The sequence below is a fragment of the Oncorhynchus clarkii genome, chromosome 11 (assembly GCF_045791955.1).
Source record: "Oncorhynchus clarkii lewisi isolate Uvic-CL-2024 chromosome 11, UVic_Ocla_1.0, whole genome shotgun sequence".
NCBI lineage: Eukaryota > Metazoa > Chordata > Actinopteri > Salmoniformes > Salmonidae > Oncorhynchus > Oncorhynchus clarkii.
In genome coordinates, this window is record NC_092157.1 from 12,288,770 (window position 1) to 12,314,804 (window position 26,035).

At 43.3% G+C, this 26,035-nt stretch overlaps 1 protein-coding gene across 1 annotated transcript; it reads left to right on the forward strand.

Annotated features, from left to right (window-relative positions):
- The first annotated feature begins 7,281 nt into the window (after positions 1-7,281).
- LOC139420206 (caveolae-associated protein 4a-like) lies at positions 7,282-14,076 on the forward strand. The gene is made up of 2 exons (XM_071170052.1): positions 7,282-8,133; positions 11,628-14,076. Exons 1-2 carry the CDS (start codon positions 7,777-7,779, stop codon positions 12,183-12,185), a joined length of 915 nt encoding a protein of 304 aa, XP_071026153.1. The 5' UTR covers positions 7,282-7,776; the 3' UTR covers positions 12,186-14,076.
- Positions 14,077-26,035: the final 11,959 nt, after the last annotated feature.

The window sequence follows — 26,035 nt, forward strand, 5'->3', positions numbered from 1 at the left end:
ACATTTACATAAGTATTCAGTTAAATTGCTCAATACTTTGTTGAAGCACCTTTGGCAGCAATACAGACTCGATTCTTCTTGGGTATGGAGTTACAAGCTTGGCTCACCTGTATTCGGGGAGTTTCTCACATTCTTCTCTGCAGATCCTCTCAAGCTCTGTCAGTGTGGATGGTGAGCGTTGCTGCACAGCCATTTTCAGGTCTCTCCAGAGAATTTTGATCAGGTTCAAGTCCGGGCTCTGGCTAGGCCACTCAAGGACATTCAGAGACTAGTCCCGAAGCCACTCCTGCGTTGTCTTGGCTGTGTGCTTAGGGTTGTTGTCCTGTTGGAAGTTGAACCTTCGCCCCAGTGTGAGGTCCTGAGCGGTCTGGAACAGGTTTTCATCAAGAATCTCTCCTGACTAATCTCCATGTCCTTTCCGCAGAAAAACATCCCCACAGTATGATGCTGCCACCACCATGCTTCACGGTAGGTATGGTGTCAGGTGTCCTCCAGAAGTGATGCTTGGAGTTCAGGCCAAAGAGTTCAAGCTTGATTTCATCAGACCAGAGAATCTTGTTTCTCATGGTCTGATAGTCTTTTGGTGGCTTTTGGCAAACTCCAAGCGGGCTGTCATGTGCCTTTTACAGAGGAGTGGCTTCCATCTGACCACTAACATTAAGGTCTGATTGGTGGAGTGCTGCAGAGATGGCTCTCCTTCTGGAAGGTTCTCCCATCTCCACAGAGGAACTCTGGAGCTCTGTCAGAGTGACCATCCGGTTCTTGCTCACCTCCCTGATCATGGCCCTTCTCCCCTGATTGCTCAGTTTTGGTCGGGCAGCCAGCTCTAGGAAGAGTCTTGCTAGTTTCAAACTTCTTCCATTCAAGAATTATGGAGGTCACTGTGTTCTTGGGGATCTTCAATGCTGCAGGCATTGTTTGGTACCCTTCCCCAGGTTCTGGGCCTCAACACAATCCTGTCTCAAACCTCTACAGAGAATTCCTTTGACCTCATGGCTTGTTTTATGCTCTGACATTCACTGTCAACTCTGGGACCTTAGATAGACAGATATGTGCCTTTCCAAATCATGCTCAGTCAATTGAATTTACCACAGGTGGACTCTAATAAAGTTGTAGAAACAGCTCAAGGACAATCAATGGAAACAGGGGGCATCTGAGCTCAATTTCGAGTCTCATAGCAAAGGGTCTGAATACTTATGTAAATAAGGTATTTATGTAAAAAAAAAAATGCAAAAATGTCTAAACACCTGTTTTCACTTTGTCATTATGCAGTATTGTGTGTGGATTGCTGAGGATAATAAAAAAAAATCCATTTTAGAATAAGGCTGAAACATAACAAAATGTGGAAAAAGACAAGGGGTCTGACAAGGGGTAGTAAAATGGCGCCAGAGCAGAAGTTTTACGTGCCCCCTACCGATTGTGTTTTTTCATTTGTTTATCTGCGTTGTTTGTAACTTATTTTTTTACTATTTTTGTACATAATGTTGCCGCTACCACCTCTTATGACCAAAAATAACTTCTAGACATCAGGACTGTGAATTCCCATCATGGTGTTACGGTTTTCTTCCGTCAAAGGAGAGGAGGACCAAAATGCAGCGTGGTAATTTCGATACATCTTTAATAAAAGATAAACACGAACAATACAAAACAATAAACGTAACGTGAAAACCTAAACAGCCTTATCTGGTGCAAACAAACACAGAGACAGGAACAATCACCCACCAAATAACCCATTTCACACCCTGGCCTGACCAAAATAATAAAGAAAACACCAAATACTAAGACCAGGGCGTGACACATGGACTAGCAGAATCCTTTTTCTTCTTTCACGACTCTGACGGGATATACAGCTCCCTCGGGAACAGGCCCGACCCCAGTGATCTGTGTGAAGAGGAGGCGGAGAAAGAGAGGCCCGGTGGGTGGGCTGCCTTCTGAGGGGTAGGCGGCGATCGAATAAACCCCCGCTCACCTCAATTCTGCTCTCAAACATGCAATATTTGGACAATAAAATGGACGAGTTATTGGGAAGATTAAACTACCAACGGGACATTAAAAACTGTAACATATTATGCTTCACGGAGTCGTGGCTGAAGGACGACAATATCAACATACAGCTGGCTGGTTATACGATGTACTGGCAGGATAGAACAGCGGCGTCTGGTAAGACAAGGGGCGGCGGTCTATGTATTTTTGTAAACAACAAGCTAGTGCATGATATCGAAGGAAGTCTCAAGCCATTGCTTGCCTGAGGTAGAGTTTCTCATGATAAGCTGCAGACCACCTTACCTACCGAGAGAGTTCTCATCTATATTCTTTGTAGCTGTTCGCATACCACCACAGAGGCAGGCACCAAGATAGCATTAAATGAGCTGTATTCTGCCACAAGCAAACAAGAAACTCTAACCCAGAGGCGGCGCTCCTAGTAGCCGGGGACTTCAATGCAAGGAAACTTAAATCAGTTTTACCTAATTTCTATCAACATGTTAAATGTGCAACCAGAGGGAAAATAACTCTGGACCACCTATACTCCACACACAGAAACGCATACAATGCTCTCCCTCGCCCCCCATTTGGCAAATCTGACCATAATTCTATCCTCCTGATTCCTGCTTACAAGCAGAAATTAAAGCAGGAAGCACAAGTGACTAGATCAATAAAAAGTGGTCAGATGAAGCAGATGCTAAGCTACAGGACTGTTTTGCTAGCACAGACTGGAATATTTTCTGGGATTCCTCCAATGGCATTGAGGAGTAAACCACATCTGTCATTGGCTTCATCAATAAGTGCATCTATGACGTCGTCCCCACAGTGACCGTACGTACATACCCCAACCAGAAACCATGGATTACAGGCAGCATCCACACTGAGCTAAAGGCTAGAGCTGCCACTTTCAAGGAGTGGGACTCTAACCTGGAAGCTTCTGAGAAATCCTGCCATGCCTTCCAACAAACCATCAATCAGGCAAAGCGTCAATACAGGACTAAGATCAAGTCTTACTACACCGACTCTGACGCTTGTCGGATGTGGCAGGGCCTGCAAACCATTACAGACTACAAAGGTCAAGCACAGCCGAGAGTTGCCCAATGACACAAGCCTACAGGACGAGCTAAACTACTTCTATGCTCGCTTCGAGACAAATCATACTGAAACATGCATGAGAGCACCAGCTGTTCTGGATGACTGTGTGATTGCGCTCTCCGCAGCCGATATGAGTAAGACCTTTACACAGGTCAACATTCACAAGGCTGCAGGGCCAGATGGATTACCAGGACGTGTACTGCGAGCATGTGCTGACCAACAAGCGAGTGTATTCACTGACATTTTCAAACTCTCCCTGTCCGAGTCTGTAATATCAACATGTTTTAAGCAGACCACCATAGTGCCTGTGTCCAAGAACCCTAAGGTAACCTGCCTAAATGACTACCGACCCACAGCACTCAAGTCTGTAGCCATGAAGTGCTTTAAAGGCTGGTAATGGCTCACATCAACACCATCATCCCAAAAAACTTAGACCCACTCCAATTTACATACCGCACCAACAGATCCACAGATGATGCAGTCTCTATTGCACTCCACACTGCCCTTTCCCACCTGGACAGAAGGAACACCTATGTGAGAATGCTATTCATTGACTACAGCTCAGCGTTCAAAAACATAGTGCCCTCAAAGCTCATCACTAAGCTAAGGACCCTGGGACTAAACACCTCCCTCTGCAACTGTATCCTGGACTTCCTGATGGGTCTCCCCCAAGTGGTAAGGGTTGGTAACAACACATCCGCCACACTGATCCTCAACACAGGGGCACCTCAGGGGTGCGTGCTTAGCCCCCTCCTGTACTCCCTGTTCACTCATGACTGCACGGCCAACACCATCATTACATTTGCTGATGACACAACAGTGGTAGGTCTGATCACCGACAACAACGAGATAGCCTATAGGGAGGAGGTCAGGTACCTGGCCTTGTGGTGCCAGGACAACAACCTCTCCCTCAACGTGATCAAAACAAAGGAGATGATTGTGGTCAACAGGAAAAAGAGGACCAAGCACACCCCCATTCTCATCAACGGGGCTGCAGTGGAGCAGGTTGAGATCTTCAAGTTCCTTGGTGTCCACATCACCAACAAACTAACATGGTCCAAGCACACCATGACAGTCGTGAACCGGGCACGACAAAACCTATTCCCCCTCAGGAGACTGAAAATATTTGGCATGGGTCCTCAGATCCTCAAAAGGTTCTACAGCTGCACCATCGAGAGCATCACTGCCTGCTATGGCAACTGCTCTGCCTCCGACCGCAAGGCACTACAGAGGGTAGTGCGTACGGCCTTTGTACATCACTGGGGCCAAGCTTCCTACCATCCAGGACCTCTATACCAGGCGGTGTCAGAGGAAGGCTCTGAAAATTGTCAAAGACTCCAGCCACCCTAGTCATGGACTGTTCTCTCTGCTACCACACGGCAAGCGGTACCGGAGCGCCAAGTCTAGGTCCAAGAGGCTTCTAAACAGCTTCTACCCCAAGCCATAAGACTCCTGATCATCCAGTCAAATGGCTACCCAGACTATTCACGTTTCCCCCCCCCTTCCCCTCTACACACCACTGCCACTCTCTGTTGAAATCTATGCATAGTCCCTTTAATTAACTCTACCTACATGTACATAATACCTCAACCAACCGGTGCCCCTGCACCTTGACTCTGTACCGGCACCCCCCTGTATATATTGACTCTGTACCGGCACCCCCCTGTATATATTGACTCTGTACCGGCACCCCCCTGTATATAGCCTCCACATTGACTCTGTACCGGCACCCCCCTGTATATAGCCTCCACATTGACTCTGTACCGGTACCCCCCTGTATATATTGACTCTGTACCGGCACCCCCCTGTATATAGCCTGCACATTGACTCTGTACCGGTACCCCCCTGTATATATTGTTATTTTTTACTGCTCCTCTTTAATTATTATCTTGTATTCTTATCCGTATTTTTTGAACCTGCACTGTCGGTTAGGGGCTCGTAAGTAAGCATTAAGGTTTGTATTGTTGTATTGTATTCGGCGCATGTGACTAATAAAACTTGATTTGATTTGAATATTTTCAAAATATTTTCTCTCTTGGACCATTACTGTCAGCATATCTCTAAACATTCCATGTTAATGAATAGGATTAGCGGGACTTTTAAAAGGTGACAGTGTTCAAATCTAATTTGACATGACAGTTGTGAATAAAAAATGTCAACTTAACGAATATAATTATTTATGTTATGTACAGTATTAAGTTAAGTGTATTACCCTTTCAGACAATCAACACCTTTTTTGGAATCAACACGGATGGGTACGAAGCTGATGGGTATGTAGCTGATGGTCACAAAGCTGATTGTGTACGAAGCTCACTGGTATGAAGCTGAGAAGTCCGTGTCTCTGATAGTCATGCTGGCAGCAGACACACTTCTCGGCATACATTACATTTACAGATACTTGGCAGGATTAGCCAATCCTTCAAGGAGTCTGTTCCTATCTAGTATGTGAGGAGTTCAAAACCGTGTCAGCTTAAAACGGGTGTGTAATCTTTCATTTAAGAGATCTTGGGAGGGGCACAACATGGGGATATGAGGTGTAGAGATGGATGATGGTATTTGGGGATATTATATACACTGGGTTATGTGAGTGAGTGAGTAACTTTCGTATGGATGAAGATTTCACATGGATGAAGTAAGCCTGCTCTCCGCTATGACGGGACATGGGCAATTATAGATATACCCAGTGTTTAATTATAGACAGCAGCTGGTGGCATCATTTTAGGAGTTGGACAGTCCCCTTCCCCCTACCCAGTCCCCATGGAGGTGCCTAGCCCCTCCCTGTATGGAAGGAACGACTTGCACAGGTTGCTAAGTTATGGGGGCCTACTCAGCCAGCCCGACCTGTCGGCATTTTGGAAAATAAATAGTGATAACGTTCACTTCTGCCCTGCCGTATCCCGATGTTGTAAATGAGAATGCGTTCTCAATCAATATACCTATTTAAATGAAGGTAAAATCATTCAACACATCCTTTGTTTGCTTAAACAAAGTTGCACCTGGGTTGCATGTTCCGTGTGTCACTCTCAACATTTGCCTGCAATCTGCTTGCAACTCAGTTGTATTTTATCACATGAAATAGATATCGATCCTATTTCAGGTAACTGATTGTTTGCAATATCCAATCAGTGTGCAGAGAAAAAGTCACAATCTACAGTAGGGATCCATAACTTCCAAGAATCTATTGATTTCCCAGCATTTTAGTCATTTAGCAGATGCTCTCATCCAGAGTAACTAACAGGAGCAATTAGGGTTAAGTGCCTTGCTTAAGGGGCATTTGTTGGCGGAGGGATTCGAACCAGCAGTCTTTCAGTTACTGGCCCAACACTCTTAACTGCTAAGCTACCTGCCAGCACCTTTTCTAACTTAATGTATCAATCAGTAACTGATTAGTTTACTTCATTTCCTACTGATGACTCTGACTACTGACAAGCTGAATTGAGTAAAATTCTTTGCACCAATAATAATCTTACGATGATTAACTTGAGTTATATTACCAATGCTATACTGAGATACTCAATCATGGAAGTCCCCTCGGACTGGCCTAAATATAAAGAAGGGTAGAAGAAGAGCTTAGCACCCCATCTGAGAAATTCACTTTAATGATGCAGAGACAAAATGATGTATCTGTTCTTAAACCAAATGACAAACCAAAGATACCCTTGGAATGCATTCATATAATAAAAGGCAGTACAGAAATACAAGACACATTACACAAGGGAATAAGCAATTATTGAACTCTTAGGCCTGTAACCTTGTTGGACTTATGTTTTAAGTCTGTATCCAGTACCACAAGGTCACAAATGTGATGTCACTCCCATAGTGTGCATGAGCCCTGGGCTACGTTCCAATATCCATACTAGCATACTTCTTGGAACGCATGCCCAAACCCTGATCTGATTGATCTGCTCGGGGGTAAGCATAGATCTCAGAGGGGACTGCCGAGGGGACAGCATAGACCTCTGGATACCAATGTTAACTGGGGCAACAGTTATGTACCTTAGTGTACCTTAGCGTAAAAGGTCTACTATTATTTAACGATAGCTCCATTGAGAGGTTTTTCCAATTAAAGACATGTTCCTGATTGTTCTGTAGGCGTTCGGGGCAATAGCTTGCATATTGTTGTCCAATGGTTCAACAGTAAAATTATAACTCGCTTAGAGAAGATGGAAGTAGAATGGATAGGGGGTTTCCATGCTCCCAGCCACACATCTTCAAAAAATGTAGAGGAGTCACTTTACGCTCAGTATTTTTAGCTGGGGTGAACGCATGACAAGTCTGGGCCCCATGTCTCTCTCTGTCACTCTCTCACTCTGAGCCCTGCCTGACGGTGTCTGCCCTCTCGGATCTGCGCTGCCCACACCCTAGAGAGGTGGAGCCTCCATGTTCTTGTGCATTGGATCTGGGTGAGGCACCAGTTCCAGGGTGAGTCTCTTTGGCCGAGGTGTCTGCTGCCCTCCATGGCCCAATGATCCAGCAACCCAACCCAACCCAATCCTACCCAACCCCTGCTGGTCTGACAAGTCTCAGGTTGAAGCTACCTAGAGGCCTGGTTACCCTTTCTGACAAGTCTCAGGTTGAAGCTACCTAGAGGCCTGGTTACCCTTTCTGTGGTTTCTACTGACCACTAAGAAAAATTAGGATTTCTAACCTCAACCTTTTCCCTTTGTATCCGAGACACGGTGGTTGAAGACACCAACCATGGCTGATAAACTAGGTCTGGCTGTGGGGGACGATACTGCAACCATCATGGCGCTATTGGAGCGTGTGGCGGGCATCATCGACAACGTGCAGACGTGCCAGACGCGTATGGAGGAGAGGCAGCTCGAGCTGGAGAACAGTGTCAAGACCATCCAGGAGGATGTGGTGAAGCTGACGGTAAACCATGCCGCCACGAGCAGCACAGTGGACAGGCTGCTGGAGAAGACGCGCAAGGTCAGCTGCCACATCAAGGACGTCCGTGTACGGGTAGAGAATCAGAACATCCGCGTCAAGAAGGTGGAAACCACCCAGGAGGAACTGTTGGCCAAGAACAAGTTCCGGGTTGTTATCTACCAGGTAATCCCATCTAGCCAATTGCATTGTTGCAAAAAGCATGGTGTCAGAAGCAAGTGGTAGTAATCATTGTCATCTTTATCCACTAACTGGCTTCATTATCGGTTATTTGAGGATCATACTCTCAATAGTTGTAGAAGGATGTGGTAAATTGTTAAAAACTTGTGGAATTTGGTAAGATTTTGCCAACAGAAACAACAGACAGGAGGGGAGAACGCATCTGATAAAATTGAGGGTGTTATAGTGAAATCAAAGCATGGACTATTTTAGATGGCAGAATGGTACCGGCTTAATTTTACTTTGGCCTTCAAAGCTAACAGCTGCAAGCCCACCGTTGACCAGAGTATTTCAGGGTCTAAGTTGCCTTGACAGCACGCAAGATATACTGCAGTCTACTGAAAGGTTAGATGCTGCACTCAAGAACAAGAAACTATGTGGCAAATAGCCAATGATGATACGATTTGGATGAAGCAGCCAGGGTTGGGGGCGTAGTGGATTTTGGCAGCCATTTTATTTGAGATGAGGAAAGAAGAGGGGAAGGTCAAATAACATAAAGAACAACATGCTTTTTCCATAGACAAACTAGATTCACTGGCAGCCGCATAATCACTGAAAAATATGCAGTTTGACATGCCTCACATACTAATGTTGAATCAAGCACATGCTTTGAAGTCAGCATCAAATGAACTGATTCAATTCATACTCTCCCTTCTAAGAAAATGGAATGTCATGCTGTAATTAAAGCTACCTAAGATGACTGGATCAATTGTCTAACATTTTAACACCACTTGGTACTAAAAGACCTTTATAGAAAATGTCATGATTTATTTAATATTACTACTGGTATCTATCTGGGGTTTTTAAAAATATGAAGTTACAAAAAAAAAATGAAATTTCGAATAGTTACTTCAAAACATGTATCTAGTTTGGTGACAATGATTCTTGGTAGCAATAAATATGTACGTAAGCTGTTACCCTGTGGTTTTAAGTCAAATACCAGGTTATTGGGGGACTGCAAAATAAAGTGCTACCATCAGGTTTCACATAATACGCAAGAGGCATATAAATGATACAGTACATTAATAGTGGTTATGTCTCATATATTGAATGGTACCTACCTAGCTACGCAGCTATATTGGAACAGCCCTGCAACTCTGAATTAGGCACTGCAAGTAAACTTCGTCAACCATAAATGGAACTTGAATACTTGTAAGGATTTAGCATGATACTTTTAACCTATCATTTGTATATTTTTTAAACTTATTTGTTGTATTATATTAGTAATCAAGTTACCTGACTGATAAAGCTGCCCATTGAAACAGATACAGCTTGCTTAAAGCTATTTACACACTGTAAAAAGTTGCAAAAGCTATGATGTGATATGTTTAGCTTTCTACCGCCTATAGCCGAGCTATATCAGCCAGTGTGAGTATTATTACTAGTCCCCAGTTCACCTTTAAACTCCCAACTTTATTAAGTGAGAACAATACATGCAGTGGACGTCCCACTTTGAAGTAAAGTGGTGCTAGACCATGTATTTGCGTGTGAATTACAAGCGTAATTAGCTAGACTCATTTACATATGTTTTTACAGAAAGTATTCACACCCCTTGACTTATTCCACATTTTGTTGTGTTACAGCTTGAATTTATGGACTAAATTGAGAGAAAAAAATGATCACCGGCCTACACACAATACCCCGTCATGTCAAAATGGAATTATGTTTTTCTAAATGTTTACAAATGTATTAAAGTGAAAAGCTGAAATGTCTTGAGTCAATAACTATTCAACCCCTTCATCATGGCAAGCCTAAATAAGTTCAGGAGTAAAGATTTGCTTAACAAGTCACATAATAAGTTGCATGACCTCACTCTGTGCGCAATTTTTATTTTTATAACACCTTTATTTGGTGCAATAATGGTGTTTAAGATTTTTGAATGACTACATCATCTCTGTACTTCACACATACAATTATCTGTAAAGGTCCCTCAGTCGAGCAGTGAATTTTAAACACAGATTCAACCACAAAGACCAAAGAGGTTTTCCAATGCCACGCAAAGAAGGTCACCTTACAGCAGAAACTGAATATCCCTTTGAGTATGATCAAGTTATTAATTACCATTTGGATGATGTATCAATACACCCAGTCACAACAAAGATACAGGCGTCCTTCTGGACAGGAAGGAAACCGCTCATGCATTTCACCATGAGGCCAATGGTGATTTTAAAACAGTTACAGAGTTTAATTGGCTGTTATAGGAGAAAACTAAAGGATGGATCAACAACATTGTAGTTACTTCACAATACTAACCTAATAGACAGAGTGAAAAGAAGGAAGCCTGTACAATAACAATATTCCAAAACATGCATCCTGTTTGCAAAAAGGCACTAAAGTAATACTGCTAAAAATGTGGCAAAGCAATTCACTTTTTGTTCTCAATACAAAGTGTTGTGTTTGGGGAAATTCAATACATTTGGGTACCACTCCCCATATGTCCAAGCATTGTGGTGGCGGCATCATGTTATGGGTATGCTTGTAATTGTTAAGGACTCAGGATAAAAAAAGAAACAGAATGGAGCTAAGTACAGACAAAATCCTAGAGGAAAACCTGATTCAGTCTGCTTTCTACCAGACACTGGGAGGTTAATTCACTTTTCAGGACAATAACCTGAAACACAAGGCCAAATCTACACTGGAATTGCTTACCAAGAGTGGTCGAGTTACAGTTTTGACTTAAATCTGCTTAAAAATGTATGGCAAGACTTGAAAATGGTTGTCTAGCAATAATCAACAACATATATTGACTCAGGGGTGTGAATTCTTATGTAAATGAGGTATTTCTGTATTTCATTTTCAACTTTCCAAAAACACATTTCTAAAAACATGTTTTCACTTTGTCATTATGGAGTATTGTGTGTGGATGCGTGAGAGAAATTATTATTTTTTTAATCCAGGCTGTAACCCAACAAAATGTGGAATAAGTCAAGGGGTATGAATACTTTCTGAGGGCACTGTAGCTGCACTCTATGGTCAATCATAAAATAGAATGATTTATGATTCTAGACAATGTCTTCATAATGACTGCTCTTTTTTCAAACCTGAAACATTAACCCATTAACTAATGTCTTAACTGGGTTATGGGAACCGCGGCATTAAAGCGAAAATAATTGGTCTCTCCTTCTCAGGATTGTCAAGGCGTGAGATACTTCATTTAACCTGATTTAGATCATACAAATAAGACACAAACAGAAATATTATGGCTGCCATTCTCCTCCAAACATCTATCCAGACTTTTATTTGAGGTCTTTATTTTCTAAGTGTTACAGCTCAATACTATTGCAATGCTTCTGTCAGTGCTCAGACATTATTCAGACCTGATAACCACTTGATATTACAGATGTGTTCTAGCGGGCAGACTCACAAGTGCTTTTGTGAATCCCTTTGATTCTTTTGAGTTAGTTTTATGAAACTTGATCTGGTTTCTGTTCTCATTACAGGGGGACAGTGAGGTGTCTGCTGTGGCAGCCGGAAAGGAACCCAAAGAACCCAAGGATTCCAAGGAACCCAAACCATCTGTGGCCGAAGTGGAACCAGACCACTTTGAGCTCCCCCCTGAGTCTGATGATGAGTACATGGTGGTGGAGGAAGCCTCGTCCACGGCCGCTAAGATGAAGAAATCAGGCCTAACCCGCATGGAGAGCTTCAAGTCCACCTTCTCCCGCTTGAACATGACAAAGACGAAAGAGAACATGAGCAGCAAGGTTGGCCAGATGGGTGAGCGCATCGTATCAACCGAGCGTCGGCAGAAGATCCGCCAGTCTGGGGAGAGGCTCAAGCAGTCCGGCTCGCGGCTCAAGGAATCCATTGCCAGCCATGTGCCAGCCAAACTAAAGAAGGAGAGGACTGTGGCGGAGGGCCAGGAGGGGGCTGTGGGGGTCACCGAGGACGCCACACCCGTCCCGCCACCCAAGGGCCACAAATCCAACAGCCCTAAGCTCGCTGAGGATGGCGTAGAGGAGGAGGTGCCGATGCATGATATTAAACAGCTCTCCTAAACCAGCGTTCAATTAAATGGGAAACAACAACGTGTGTGTTTTCTTTGTGAAGGATTGTCCTGTGACCGATAGTCCCATGAACAGGCCAGTTAGGGTTTCAACACAATGAGTTTATATAATCCACACAACATTTTGAAATCGTCTTTATTTTGGAAATTCAATGATTTATATAGATATACTTCTATCTTTTTTTGTCATTTTTTCTTACATTTAACACAAGAATGCAAAACAAATAAACTGACAAGAATTACAGCAAATTTGTGCAATTGGACATTTTCTACAGACTTATAAATCAGCATATTATAATACATAAGACATTCAATTGTCTTTAATTTGCATGTTGAAAGGCTGAATATGGGATGTTAAGGCTAAACTATGGAAGTGATGGAAGTTGAAATGGAGTTCTGGTATGTTTTGATTAAGGTTAATGTTTCATACACAAAACATTAAATTGACTGGAAAGTGTCTTTGTGCAAAGGTAAGTGATGAATGATGAGCATTTGGTCTCAATTATGTAAATTCATGCCAGCCGAACCAGAATTTAGTGATAAATTGAATTTCTTGTGCAATTTTTGCTGATAAAAACTCCATCAGCTGGTGTCTGAGGAGTAAAGCATATATAAAATGCATATGTAATTGAATGGACAAATTGGTGAGTGAAGAAACTAATGTGCATTATGTCAAATATCTATGGAAATTAAATTTTTATAAAAAAATTTAAAAAATAGTTATACAAATGGCCAAATGGACATAAGCAGATTCATAAAGATATGCATCTGCTCCATATCTAGTGTAGTTTAAAATATAAAGCCATTACTAGGACATTTTATTGAGAGTTGTTTGCTTCAACAGAGTGAGTAATTCTGCATGTTTATAGATATTATTTTATTTTAAGTTTAAGTTGAGAGTAATTCTCTAGAGTGAATGTCACTGAATATGTAATATATATGAAGCCTCTCTGCTGCTAAGGAGAGGTAACACATTGTGCATGTTATCATCTTATTCACCTGTCCAATAATCTTGTTAATTGTAGATTTAGTTTCTATATTAATGAACACAGTTCTTTACTCCTGTTGAAAAAGGTCTAAAATAGGTGTAATACCAGACTAACTGTTTTGCTATAGCGCAATATATCTCAAGATAGTTGGCATTTTTTACATGAAGTCAAAAGCTTTTGTAAGTTCCCATAAATGTGTTGAAACAGCTTGACAACCACACTTTGTTTAATGCAACGTACACGACCCCGTCATAAAGTATAGAACTGTAAAATAAAAAAAATAAAAATGGCATCCTTGTTTGCTATGATATGCTTTATTACAAAATGATTTTAAAAAATGGGCCCTGCTTTATTTGAAGTGCATCTTACGAAGGCTTCATTAGAACTGCATAAATGGGTCACACATAATCTATAACCGTATTTCATGCTCTATAAAAGATTAATAAACGTGAACAAATAAGTTGATGGTTGTTGCACAGTTATGCCACGTTATGAATCTTTATAGAACATGATGATTTGTGAAGCATCTATGTAGCGCTTATGAATCCTATATGAAGGCTTTATGAAGCCTTCATAAAATGCACTTCAAATGAAGAGGGACCAAAAAAGGTTATAACGTTGTTACTATGATGCCACATGATGCTATTTAAATGCTTTTTGAGAGCATCAAGTGTCATAGAGGGGTTGATTTATGTGGATAAGGGTGTTAGGATGACAGGTTAATGACAGGTTGACTATCAAACAAAAATATGTTCTAAAGCACTTGAGCAGATGCAACATCAGGATGTGATGATGAGTTACTCAAAAACTCTCATTTCTATAAGACCATTGCATTGTTTCCATCTTCCGGTATTCTTTGAAAATATGTTCAATAAAAATGCAAATGATTGTAAATTGGCTGCACAAAATGATGTTGTTATTGATTAATCAATTCGTTTGTGCATCAATAGAGTATAATTCTGACAAACCACTTGGAATGAGATAAACACACACATTGTCATTATTGTATTCAGTATGTGGTTGAGACCCACACACACACACACACATACACACACGCGCACACACACACACACGCACACACACACACGCACACACACACACACACACACACACACACACACACACACACACACACACACACACACACACACACACACACACACACACACACACACACACACACACACACACACACCCCATCCATAACTTGTGCAAACTAAAATAGCTACCACTTGAAGAGAAATTCCCACTCATTTTCAGTCACAGAGCAGAGCCACTCCCCTCAGCATCCAATGGTCAGGGGACTTAAGAGGAAGATCAGGTCTGTATGTCTAGGTTTCTTATACATGGGACAGGGATACAGGCTCATCCCTTGCTGACCCTGGCATAGTCAGCCAAGATGCTGATAACATAGACATTGACCACAGGGAAGGGCGTGAAGAGGCAGATAGCATGAAGATAGTATCTGTAAGTATATGACATTATTATTTGACCCAGGCCTGGTACATCACCTCTTTTTAATTCAGATAATTTCAGTATACTTTTAATAAAACAAAAATGTGTATAAGCATTTCCATTGAAAGATTAGATGTTTCTTGTAACCTTTCAAAGGCGACTCGTGAGTTTGACTTTTTTCCGGGTCCCACCCTCCCCTGTCCAAGAAGAGTCAGTACATGAAGACTCCACCCATTTCGTCTGGTGGCTGCGCCATGACATCCTTCCTCATCCTCCAGGCGACATCGTTTTGCAGGACAACAGTGTTTAGGGCCCAGTCTTTGGCCAGCTTCATCCTTGTGGTCTCATGCCTCATGGCAGTCAGAAAGCCCTATGGCAAACCTTTGTGGTCTCCTGCCTCATGGCAGTCAGAAAACCCTATGACAAACCTTCGTGTTCTCCTGCCTCATGGCAGTCAGAAAACCCTATTTCTTCATATATATCCATAAAAATTATGCTGATTCATGATTTCAACGGGTGAGAAAAGCTGCCTGCCTGTCTGTCTCATCCCAACTCCCGATTACTATGGGACATCTGAAGATCAAATTTGAATATTGAAACAATGTTGCAAATGTCGAAGAGACAGACGGCAAGGTTTATACAAATCTCCGCTGTTGAAAACTAAATGTTAGTCTATAAGAAATGTGAGATAATACCTCGATGGTTTTTATAGTGGAGATCAAGTTTATAAATTGCCTGGCTGGGCTGACGAGACAGTCAGATGGAACAGAGTAAATAGCCATTATAACGTCACAGATTTAGACGGTGGTAACTTGTGAAATAGACACTGGCTGGAATACAGTTTTAACCAATCAGCATTCAGGATTAGACCCACCCGTTGTATAAACGTTCATACCTGTGGATTGAAGAAGCCAGTGAGCCAGGACCAGTGGAGCTGTCCAGTGAGCCAGAACTGGTGGAACCGTCCAGTGGAGATCCAGGTATGGAACTGCTGGTTTCTCTCCAGTAGCTTGATGAACCAGAAGCCCACATTGCCAAGTCCCATCTGATCTTTTGACCTAGTTTGTAGATGTGGGCATCATACATGCTGTCCAGGGCATCCCTCAAATCCTCAGACATGATAATGATCTCTAATGAGATCTAGAGGAAAATATTGTCTAATGTTAGTTACACTGTACAGTGTGAAAAAAGTTTTTATTACAGATTTCCTTTTTTATATTATCTCTGTATTACAGTATGTGTTTTTCAGAGAGTTACCATCGATGGCCGGTATCAGATCAGTGAGGGTACTCAGACTATGATTCGCTGAATGCGGTCAAGGTCCTGCCACAGAAAGATGTTCATGAAGATGAGCTGTCACCTGAAGAACAAATCACAGGGGACCTTATTATTGATGCAATTGTTCAGTTGATCTGTGGTACATATGGGATCTTTACAATGCCAATAAATGTAGTTTGTTTGACCCCAACCCTTGAATGACACTACCAATCTTATCCATGTCTGGTTGGGTACCTCATGTGGAACATAGTCCGCTGGCAGTTTGTCCAGCATCTCGTTGACCAGCTTCTGACACAGTGGCCTCTATAGTCCTCCCTCCCCCACTGTCCCTCCTTCACTGTCCCTTCCACTCCCCCTCCCCCACTGTCCCTTCGACCCCCCCTCCCCCACTGTCCCTCCTTCACTGTCCCTTCCACTCCCCCTCCCCCACTGTCCCTTCCACTCCCCCTCCCCCACTGTCCCTTCCACTCCCCCTCCCCCACTGTCCCTCCCACACTCTCCCTCCCCCACTGTCCCTCCCCCACTGTCCATTCCCCTCTCCCACTGTCCCTTCCACTCCCCCTCCCCCACTGTCCCTCCCCCACTGTCCCTCCCACTCCCCCTCCCCCACTGCCCATCCTTCACTGTCCCTTCCACTCCCCCTCCCCCACTGTCCCTCCCACTCTCCCTCCCCCACTGTCCCTCCCTCACTGTCCCTTCCACTCCTCCTCCCCCACTGTCCCTCCCTCACTGTCCCTCCCTCACTGTCCCTTCCACTCCTCCTCCCTCACTGTCCCTCCCTCACTGTCCCTCCCTCACTGTCCCTTCCACTCCCCCTCCCTGCTGTCGCTCCCCTACCCCCCCCGTTCTCCCTCCCCCGTGCTGTCCTTCCCCCTCCCTGCTGTCCCTCCCCCACTGTCCCTCCCCCGCTGTCCTTGGGTTGGATATTGATGATGGTGCTCAGGGTCTCGTGAAGACTGAATAAATACCTGTCGGTCACACAACTGGGATTAGTATATGTGTTGTATGTTTGAGTAGAGCAAAATATTTTAGCAGCTCCATTCTGATAGTTGCCTATTAAAAATGAACCAAAAGCTGTCTAACATGAACTGTCTGTTGACTGAAATCAGAAAAGCACGATGTAGCACCGATGTCACACCAATACTGATGAGTTGACCAGCAGCAGGGTCTCAATGTGGAGCCGCTAATCCAGCACACTCTTGGCTTTGGGTATAGTATAACCCTTGTAGAAACGGAACTTGTCGGCAAACGAGCGCTCTCAGAACCACACGTGGGTGAAGGTGTTTGTCCAGGTTGTCTGTGACGTGGCCACCATATTGGACATCGGCCAGAATAAAGCCCAGGTAGCTCCAGTTGACGCCACGCTTCACACCCAACTCGTCCAGGTGGTTCTGGACAAACTGCATGCTGGAAGTGAAGTCTGTCTGGATGGACTCATAGAGGATGTTCCAGCCCAGGGGGCCAAACTTACGCCTCTCATGCAAGGATAAAACCCAACATACATTAGATTGACGGATGGATTGACTGATTAATTCATTTCTTAAATAATTTATACATTTGTGAATTATTCATTCATCTATTTATTCATACAGGGTGTACAACATAGTCTTACATAGTAGACCTACAGTAGTGATTTTCAGAAGGTTCACTGTCCTGCAGAGGGGAAAGAGAGGCAGAGGCAGAGCATTAGGAAGAACCAGAGGAAAGGGAACGGGAACAGTAGATGGAAAGAGAGTTATTGTTATGAAAGAAACAACAGTCATTGGGGATATGGGATATGGGGTATGATGTGGGTTACGATATGGGGGGTATGACATGGGTTATGATATAGGGGTATGATATGGGTTATTTGTATTTGTTATTGATCCACAATAGGTGCTGCCAAGGCAGCAGCTACTCTTTCAGGGGTCCAGCAGCATAAGATAGTTAAATACACTTTAAAATACTACATGAAATTACATTTCACAACACATTCAGTGTGTTCCCCCTTACCATGTGTCTGTGTGTCTGTGCCTGTCTGTGCCTGTGTGTGTCTCTTCACAGTTCCCACTGTTCCATAAGGTGTATTTTTTATCTGTTTTTTTAAATCTAATTTTACTTGCTTACATCAGTTACCTGATGTGGAATAGAGTTCAATATAGTCGTGGCTCGATGTAGTTCTGTGTGCGTCCTATAGTCTGTTCTTGACTTGGGGACTGTAAAGAGACCTCTGGTGGAATGTCATGTGGGGTATGCATGGGTGTCTGAGCTGTGTGCTAGTAGTTTAAACAGACACCTCGGTTCATTCAGCTTGTCAACACTTCTTACAAAAACAAGTAATGATGAAGTCAGTCTCTCCTCCACCTAGAGCCATGAGAGATTTACATGCATATGATTAATATTCACCAGCTAATGTGGAGAACACAGGCTATACCTAACGGACAAAAAATACTTCACAATTTACATCCGTTGAAAACATTAACATACAGTTGAAGTCTGAAGTTTACATACACCTTAGCCAAATACATTTAAACTCCGTTTTTCACAATTCCTGACATTTAATCCTAGGAAAAATTCCCTGTCTTAGGTCAGTTAGGATCACCACTTTATTTTAAGAATGTGAAATGTCAGAATAAAAGTAAAGAGAATTATTTATTTCAGTTTTTATTTATTTCATCACATTCCCAGTGGGTCAGAAGTTTACATACACTCAATTAGTATTTGATATCATTGCCTTTAAATTGTTTAACTTGGGTCAAACATTTTGGATAGCCTTCCACAAGCTTCCCACAATAAGTTGGGTAAATTTTGGCACATTCCTCTTGACAGAGCTGGTGTAACTGAGTCAGGTTTGTAGGCCTCCTTGCTCGCACATGTTTTTTCAGTTCTGCCCACAAACTGTCTATGGGATTGAGGTTAGGGCTTTGTGATGGCCACTCCAATAAATTGACTTTGTTGTCCTTAAGCCATTTTGCCACAACTTTGAAAGTATGCCTGGGGTCATTGTCCACTTGGAAGACCCATTTGTGACCAAGCTTTAACTTCCTGACTGATGTCTTGAGTTGTTGCTTCAATATATCCACATAATTTTCCTACTTCATGATGCCATCTATTTTGTGAAGTGCACCAGTCCCTCCTGCAGCAAAGCACCCCCACAACATGATGCTGCCACCCCTGTGCTTCACAGTTGGGATGGTATTCTTCATCTTGCAAGCCTCCCCCTTTTTCCTCCAAACATAACGATGGTCATTATGACCAAGCAGTTCTATTTTTGTTTCATCAGACCAGAGGACATTTCTCCAAAAAGTACGATCTTTGTCCCCATGTGCAGTTGCAAACCGTAGCCTGGCTTTTTTTATGGTGGTTTTGGAACTGTGGCTTCTTCCTTGCTGAGCGGCCTTTCAGGTTATGTCAAGATAGGACTCCTTTTACTGTGGATATACTGTAGATACTTTTGTACATGTTTCCTCCAGCATCTTCACAAGGTCCTTTGCTTTTCGCACCAAAGTACGTTAATCTCTAGGAGACAGAACACGTCTCCTTCGGTATGATGGCTGCGTGGTCCCATGGTGTTTATACTTGCGTACTATTGTTTGTACAGATGAACGTGGTACCTTCAGGTGTTTGGAAATTGCTCCCAAGGATGAACCAGATTTGTGGAGGTCTACAATGTTTTTTCTGAGGTCTTGGTTGATTTCTTTTGATTTTCCCATGATGTCAGGCAAAGAGGCACTGAGTTTCAAGGTAGGCCTTGAAATACTTCCACAGATACACCTCCAATTGACTCAAATTATGTCAATTAGTCTATCAGAAGCTTCTAAAGCCATGACATCATTTTCTGGAATTTTCCAAACTGTTCAAAGGCAGTCAACTTAGTATATGTAAACTTCTGACTCACTGGAATTGTGATACAGTGAATTATAAGTGAAATAATCTCTCTGTTAACAATTGTTGGAAAAGTAGACATCCTAACCGACTTGCCAAAACTCTAGTTTGTTAACAAGAAATTTGTGGAATGGTTGAAAAACGAGTTTTAATGACTCCAACCTAAGTGTATGTAAACTTCCGACTTCAACTGTAAACATAAAACATTAACATAGGGTTCTAAGATGACAGAGAACTGTGAAATAAAAATCTACATGTTTGAATCCACCTGTTTTTATTTGTGAAAAGTTGATATTTCAGGGTGTTAATAAGGTCAATAGTAAATAGTAACTTAAAGAAAAATAACTGCCGTGTTGCACAGAAGATCTGCAGCCTGCAACACAGAGGGTCTGCAGCCTGCAACACAGAGGATCTGCAGCCTGCAACACAGAAGATCTGCAGCCTGCAACACAGAGGGTCTGCAGCCTGCAACACAGAAGATCTGCAGCCTGCAACACAGAAGATCTGCAGCCTGCAACACAGAGGGTCTGCAGCCTGCAACACAGAGGGTCTGCAGCCTGCAACACAGAGGGTCTGCAGCCTGCAACACAGAAGATCTGCAGCCTGCAACACAGAGGGTCTGCAGCCTGCAACACAGAAGATCTGCAGCCTGCAACACAGAAGATCTGCAGCCTGCAACACAGAGGGTCTGCAGCCTGCAACACAGAGGATCTGCAGCCTGCAACACAGAGGGTCTGCAGCCTGCAACACAGAAGATCTGCAGCCTGCAACACAGAAGATCTGCAGCCTGCAACACAGAAGATCTGCAGCCTGCAACACAGAGGATCTGCAGCCTGCAACACAGAAGATCTGCAGCCTGCAACACAGAAGATCTGCAGCCTGCAACACAGAGGGTTTGCAGCCTGCAACACAGAGGGTCTGCAGCCTGCAACACAGAGGATCTGCAGCCTGCAACACAGAAGATCTGCAGCCTGCAACACAGAAGATCTGCAGCCTGCAACACAGAAGATCTGCAGCCTACAACACAGAGGGTCTGCAGCCTGCAACACAGAAGATCTGCAGCCTGCAACACAGAAGATCTGCAGCCTGCAACACAGAAGATCTGCAGCCTGCAACACAGAAGATCTGCAGCCTGCAACACAGAGGATCTGCAGCCTAGGAGCATAGGGAGCAGTAGTATGAGTCGTGTTCTATATATATAGAGGATTGGAAACGTGACACATGGCCAGCATTGCGCTGGCAGAATAGACACAGACAGGTGTTGTCAAAGGGGGAAGCCACAGAATTCAACACTGACTAAAGGAGAAGAAACTGTGTGGAGAACATTAACTAAATCTATGAAACATATATTTAAAAATCAGCTTGTTTACAGCACCCACACTGTGAGGGAACCTCATCCCAGTTTCAGGAGCATGCAGTGCCTGATTAACACCGTATGGGGCAGAAATGGACAATACTGCACTGGCTCAGCTATTTTATTTTCACATTGTTCTTTCCAGCATGGATCCATAAACTATAGTGCCTGAGTGACCAGGCCAGCCCAGTACAGCTCTGCTGGGCTTAGCCTGGTTTGGCTCAGTAGTGTGAAAAGGGTTCAGGTTTCTGGATTAGTCCTACTTTAGGGGATGTTTAGCGAAGGGCCTCAAGCTCAGCTTCCACCTGTCCTGTGTGTCAAAATGTAATAAGCTGCCTCCCCTCATTACGTAAGTGGCATTTCGAAATTGGAGGGCTCTGATCAGATTTGACATGGGAATTCAGTGCCTTAGTTCCTCTGGCTATCCGATAGTGGGAAAGTACCACCCCACCCTTACCTTGCTGTTATGTCTATTCATTTCAGTTCAGGAAGGAGCATATGCTGTTGACAAAACCGATACATTTTTTTATCGTTTTTCGAAACCATAATCAACCTGACCTTATGATTACACAATACAGCACATTGTATCATCAAACGGTTATTATTTCTTCAGACACATAACATTTGCTCAGTGTTTAAAGCACCTGGACCCACTCCACTACACAGTCAGGTTTGTGTAACATGCCAATGGTTTGGTTGAGGAGAGATGGGGGAACTTGAACTGGTAATCTCTGGCTATGTGGGCTGTCAGCTGTTCGCTCATTTCAGAGAGGCTTTTTATAGTTCCCTCCCAAGTTCGAACCGAAATGGGAGGTGCTTGTCTGTAAGGATGCATTTGTAAAAGATTACAGTGCACCTGTGCCTTTCTCTCTCTCTCTCTCCCCAGAGTTTCCATGGTTACCAAGTAAATTGGCCTTTCAAATGACATCACTCAGCAATCGGCTTTATTTGGATTTAAATAAGAGCTAATTAGTCACTGATTGGTATAATTTCATGGATGTTTATTTCTGAGGCACAGTAGCTGCAGCAAAAGTTTAAAGGCATCATTTAGACTCAGCGAAAGATTCATAAAGATGTGTTCAAGCTTGGTGATATAGCGAAATAATTACATTTGATTTGAGGGGTAGATACAAACTACTACCTCGGAAATAAACAGATATGCAAATGTACATATTACACTAGAATACATAGATAATGAAACTTTTTCACATTCATTTAAGAATCTTCTGTTGAAACTGAAATAGATTGTTGCCGATAGCACAGGAAATGTTGATGGCCCACCCTCACCGTACCACCTGTGCGATGGAACGGTCGGGGCACCAGCTCTGGATCAACAATAACTTTGTGAAGGTGTCCAGCATGGTGTTCTACCCGTCAGGTACTAGGGTGTCCTCTGGGGTGGGCTCGTCGAACCAGGCCCTCCAGGAGCGGTCATTGTGGGTGACCTAGGTCAGCAGCTGGGTGAAGGGGGGCACGCTGGACAGATGGACCAGGCCGAGCTACGTCATGTCCTGCATCCTGTGTTAGGCTTGGGCTCCATATAGTTCAGGTCGAGTGAAGCACCTCCTAGGGGAGGAGGAGATGCATTCCATTTGTCTAACTAGTTATACATATACACTATATATACACACACAAAAGTATGTGGACACGCCTTCAAAATAGTGGATTTAGCTATTTCAGCCACACCTGTTGCTCACAGGTGTATAAAATCGAGCACACAGCCTTGCAATCTCCATAGACAAACATTGGCAGTAGAACGGCCTTACTGAAGAGCTCACTGACTTTCAACTTAGCACCGTCATAGGACGCCACCTTTCCAACAAATCAGTTTGTCAAATTTCTGGGCTGCCCATGTCAACTGTGGGTGCTGTTATTGTGAAGTGGAAATGTCTAGAAGCAACACAACGGCTCAGCCGCGGAATGGTAGGCCACACAAGCTCACAGAACGGGACTGCCGAACTATCCTCTGTTGCAACAAGAACTGTTTGTCGGGAGTTTCGTGAAGTAGGCTTCTATGGCCGAGCAGCTGCACACAAGCCTAAGATCACCAATGCCAAGTGTCGGCTGGAGTGGTGTAAAGCTAGCCGCAATTGGACTCTGGAGCAGTGGAAACACGTTCTCTGGAGTGATGATTCACGCTTTACTATCTGGTAGTCCCCCAGACGAATCTGGGTTAGGCCTGCACATAGACCTGACCTCAACCCCATCAAACACCTTTGGGATGAATTGGAACGCCGACTCAGAGCCAGGCCTAATTGCTCAACATCAGTGCCCAACCTCACTAATGCTCTTGTGGCTGAATGGAAGTTAGTCCCTGCAGCAATGTTCCAACATCTAGCGGAAAGCCTTCCTAGAAGACTGGAGGCTGTTTTAGCAGCAAAGCGGGGACCAACTCCGTATTAATGCCCATGAGCAGGCGTCCACATACTTTTGGTCATGTAGTGCATGTAAGGTACAAACCCTGAGGTTCTGTACATTACATAAGCATCAACACTCGATATACTGTGCATTGCGAGGGAATTATGAATACCTCAGGGATGTGAGAAGGTCTGAAGGCCTGGATATTACCAGACTCATCCAAAGGGATTGATAGCTACGTTCTTCTTGTTTGGGTCTGCGTTTACAATGTATCCAATTTCAGTTTGTGTGGTTGTTGGATTAGCTTTCTGTAACTTTGTAACAAGTATGGGCTGCATGTGTAGGTGCGTATTGCATCATGATTGCAAGGTGTCCCGATATCTTTTCCAACTGTGTGATTTTAATGCTTATTCTAGTTTGCCCTTCTAGCCAATCAGAGTATTCAACAATGCTGTGGTATAATTTAAGTAATAGCATCTTCTGTAATGCTTCTCTGCACAGTGAATATGCCTACTACTAGTGGGTCAATAATTATTTCATTGAATAACTGCAACAAACACAGTAAAGAGACTGAGAATTATGAAGTTTCCCATATGACGATTCATTGCTAATTTGTAACAAATTGGGGCTGAGGGTGAAGAAGTCAACTCAGGGAATTTGCTGAGAAAATAGTGGGTTCATTACGAGATTGAAGTATGGCGGCTAACCATCCTCATCACTAAGTAGAAATCAAAACTGGATGGTGTTTAGAGATAGATGGGAGGGGTTTAGGGTAACTGAAGGATGGGACTAAAAACAAACAATAGATAACTTATGGAAAAATGTACTGTCTCTGTAAAATGTATATAGTATGTTTAAGCTGGAAGTAGAAGCCTTAGTGTTGTTGTCCATAAGTTTACTCCAATTAGGGGAGGGGTGTTAGGGTTAGGGGAAAATAATAATAATAATAATAATAATAATAATAATAATAATGGAAAATATACATAAAATAAATATATAGTTTGGAATTCATGCAGACAACTACATTGATAGAAACTACAAACTATCTGCAATATTAAAGCTGATCTACCCCCCCATTTAAAAAAAAAATAATTAAAAGAAGAGATACACAACCTGGTGCACATTATGGCAGTCAAAGAAAGTCCTAATGCCATTGGTGTGTGTGAAGGGAAATTCGGGGGGCTGAAATAGATCTGGATGCATAAAGTCAACAGTGGGACGTAAGCTGAACTAGGTCTGAGATATTCAGTTACACCCCTTGTGGGTGGGCCAAGTCGCATGTGAGACACTATGAGATCATCACCCCTTGTGGGTGGGCCAAGTCGCATGTGAGACACTATGAGATCATCACCCCTTGTGGGTGGGCCAAGTCACATGTGAGACACTATGAGATCATCACCCCTTGTGGGTGGGCCAAGTCGCATGTCAGACACTATGAGATCACTACCCTACTTGGGTGATAAAAGCAAAGGGATAGATTTAATTCTTGACAAGTCAATTGTCTCCAAAAGACACTAACTGATATCGATATGTGTGATTATATGATATGTTAAAATAAGGGTTAAGTTGAAATTGTCTTGTTTAAAATCATAGATAGGTGACCTGGTTAAAGTTCGGCCCCACAGTTTATCCTAAACATACGGTAGTAGTGACGTTGGGATTAAACTTGTTTCCGTTATGGAAATTCCACGGTATCAACAGGTTGTAAAAAATTTACTCCACAGCAATTCAAATGGGATGGTCAAGAAGTGTTTGCTGTATTCAACCATCAGTATCATTTCCAAGCTGGATGTCTGGGAAGAAGAAAACATCAGCCACATTCATAACACATCAGCAGGTAAGAACTCTGATGTCAATGTGATATAGGTCTGTAAATATGAACGTTATTGGATGAACCTTTGATAAATGTCGCTGTGGGAGATGTTCCTGGCCTGCAGGTCAGTCCTCAGGACAAGCAGCAGGGTGAACTTGTGGTCCTCGTATAGGCTTTTTGCTGGATATTGAAATTCCAAGTAGTTCATAAACTCAATGATGTTGAGGATCCTATTGGAGGTGATCTGGCACCTGGTGGATTTCTCCATAGAAGAGTCGAAGATGCCCAGGAACTGGCGTAGTGAGGTCTGGTACATGATGTTGATCAGGAACTGGCGTAGTGAGGTCTGGTACATGATGTTGATCAGGAACTGGCGTAGTGAGGTCTGGTACATGATGTTGATCAGGAACTGGCGTAGTGAGGTCTGGTACATGATGTTGATCAGGAACTGGCGTAGAGTGGTCTGATACATGATGTTGATCAGGAACTGGCGTAGTGAGGTCTGGTACATGATGTTGATCAGGAACTGACGTAGAGTGGTCTGATACATGATGTTGATCAGGAACTGGCGTAGTGAGGTCTGGTACATGATGTGGACCAGGAACTGGCGTAGTGAGGTCTGATACATGATGTGGACCAGGAACTGGCGTAGTGAGGTCTGGTACATGATGTTGATCAGGAACTGGCATAGTGAGGTCTGATACATGATGTGGACCAGGAACTGACTGGCG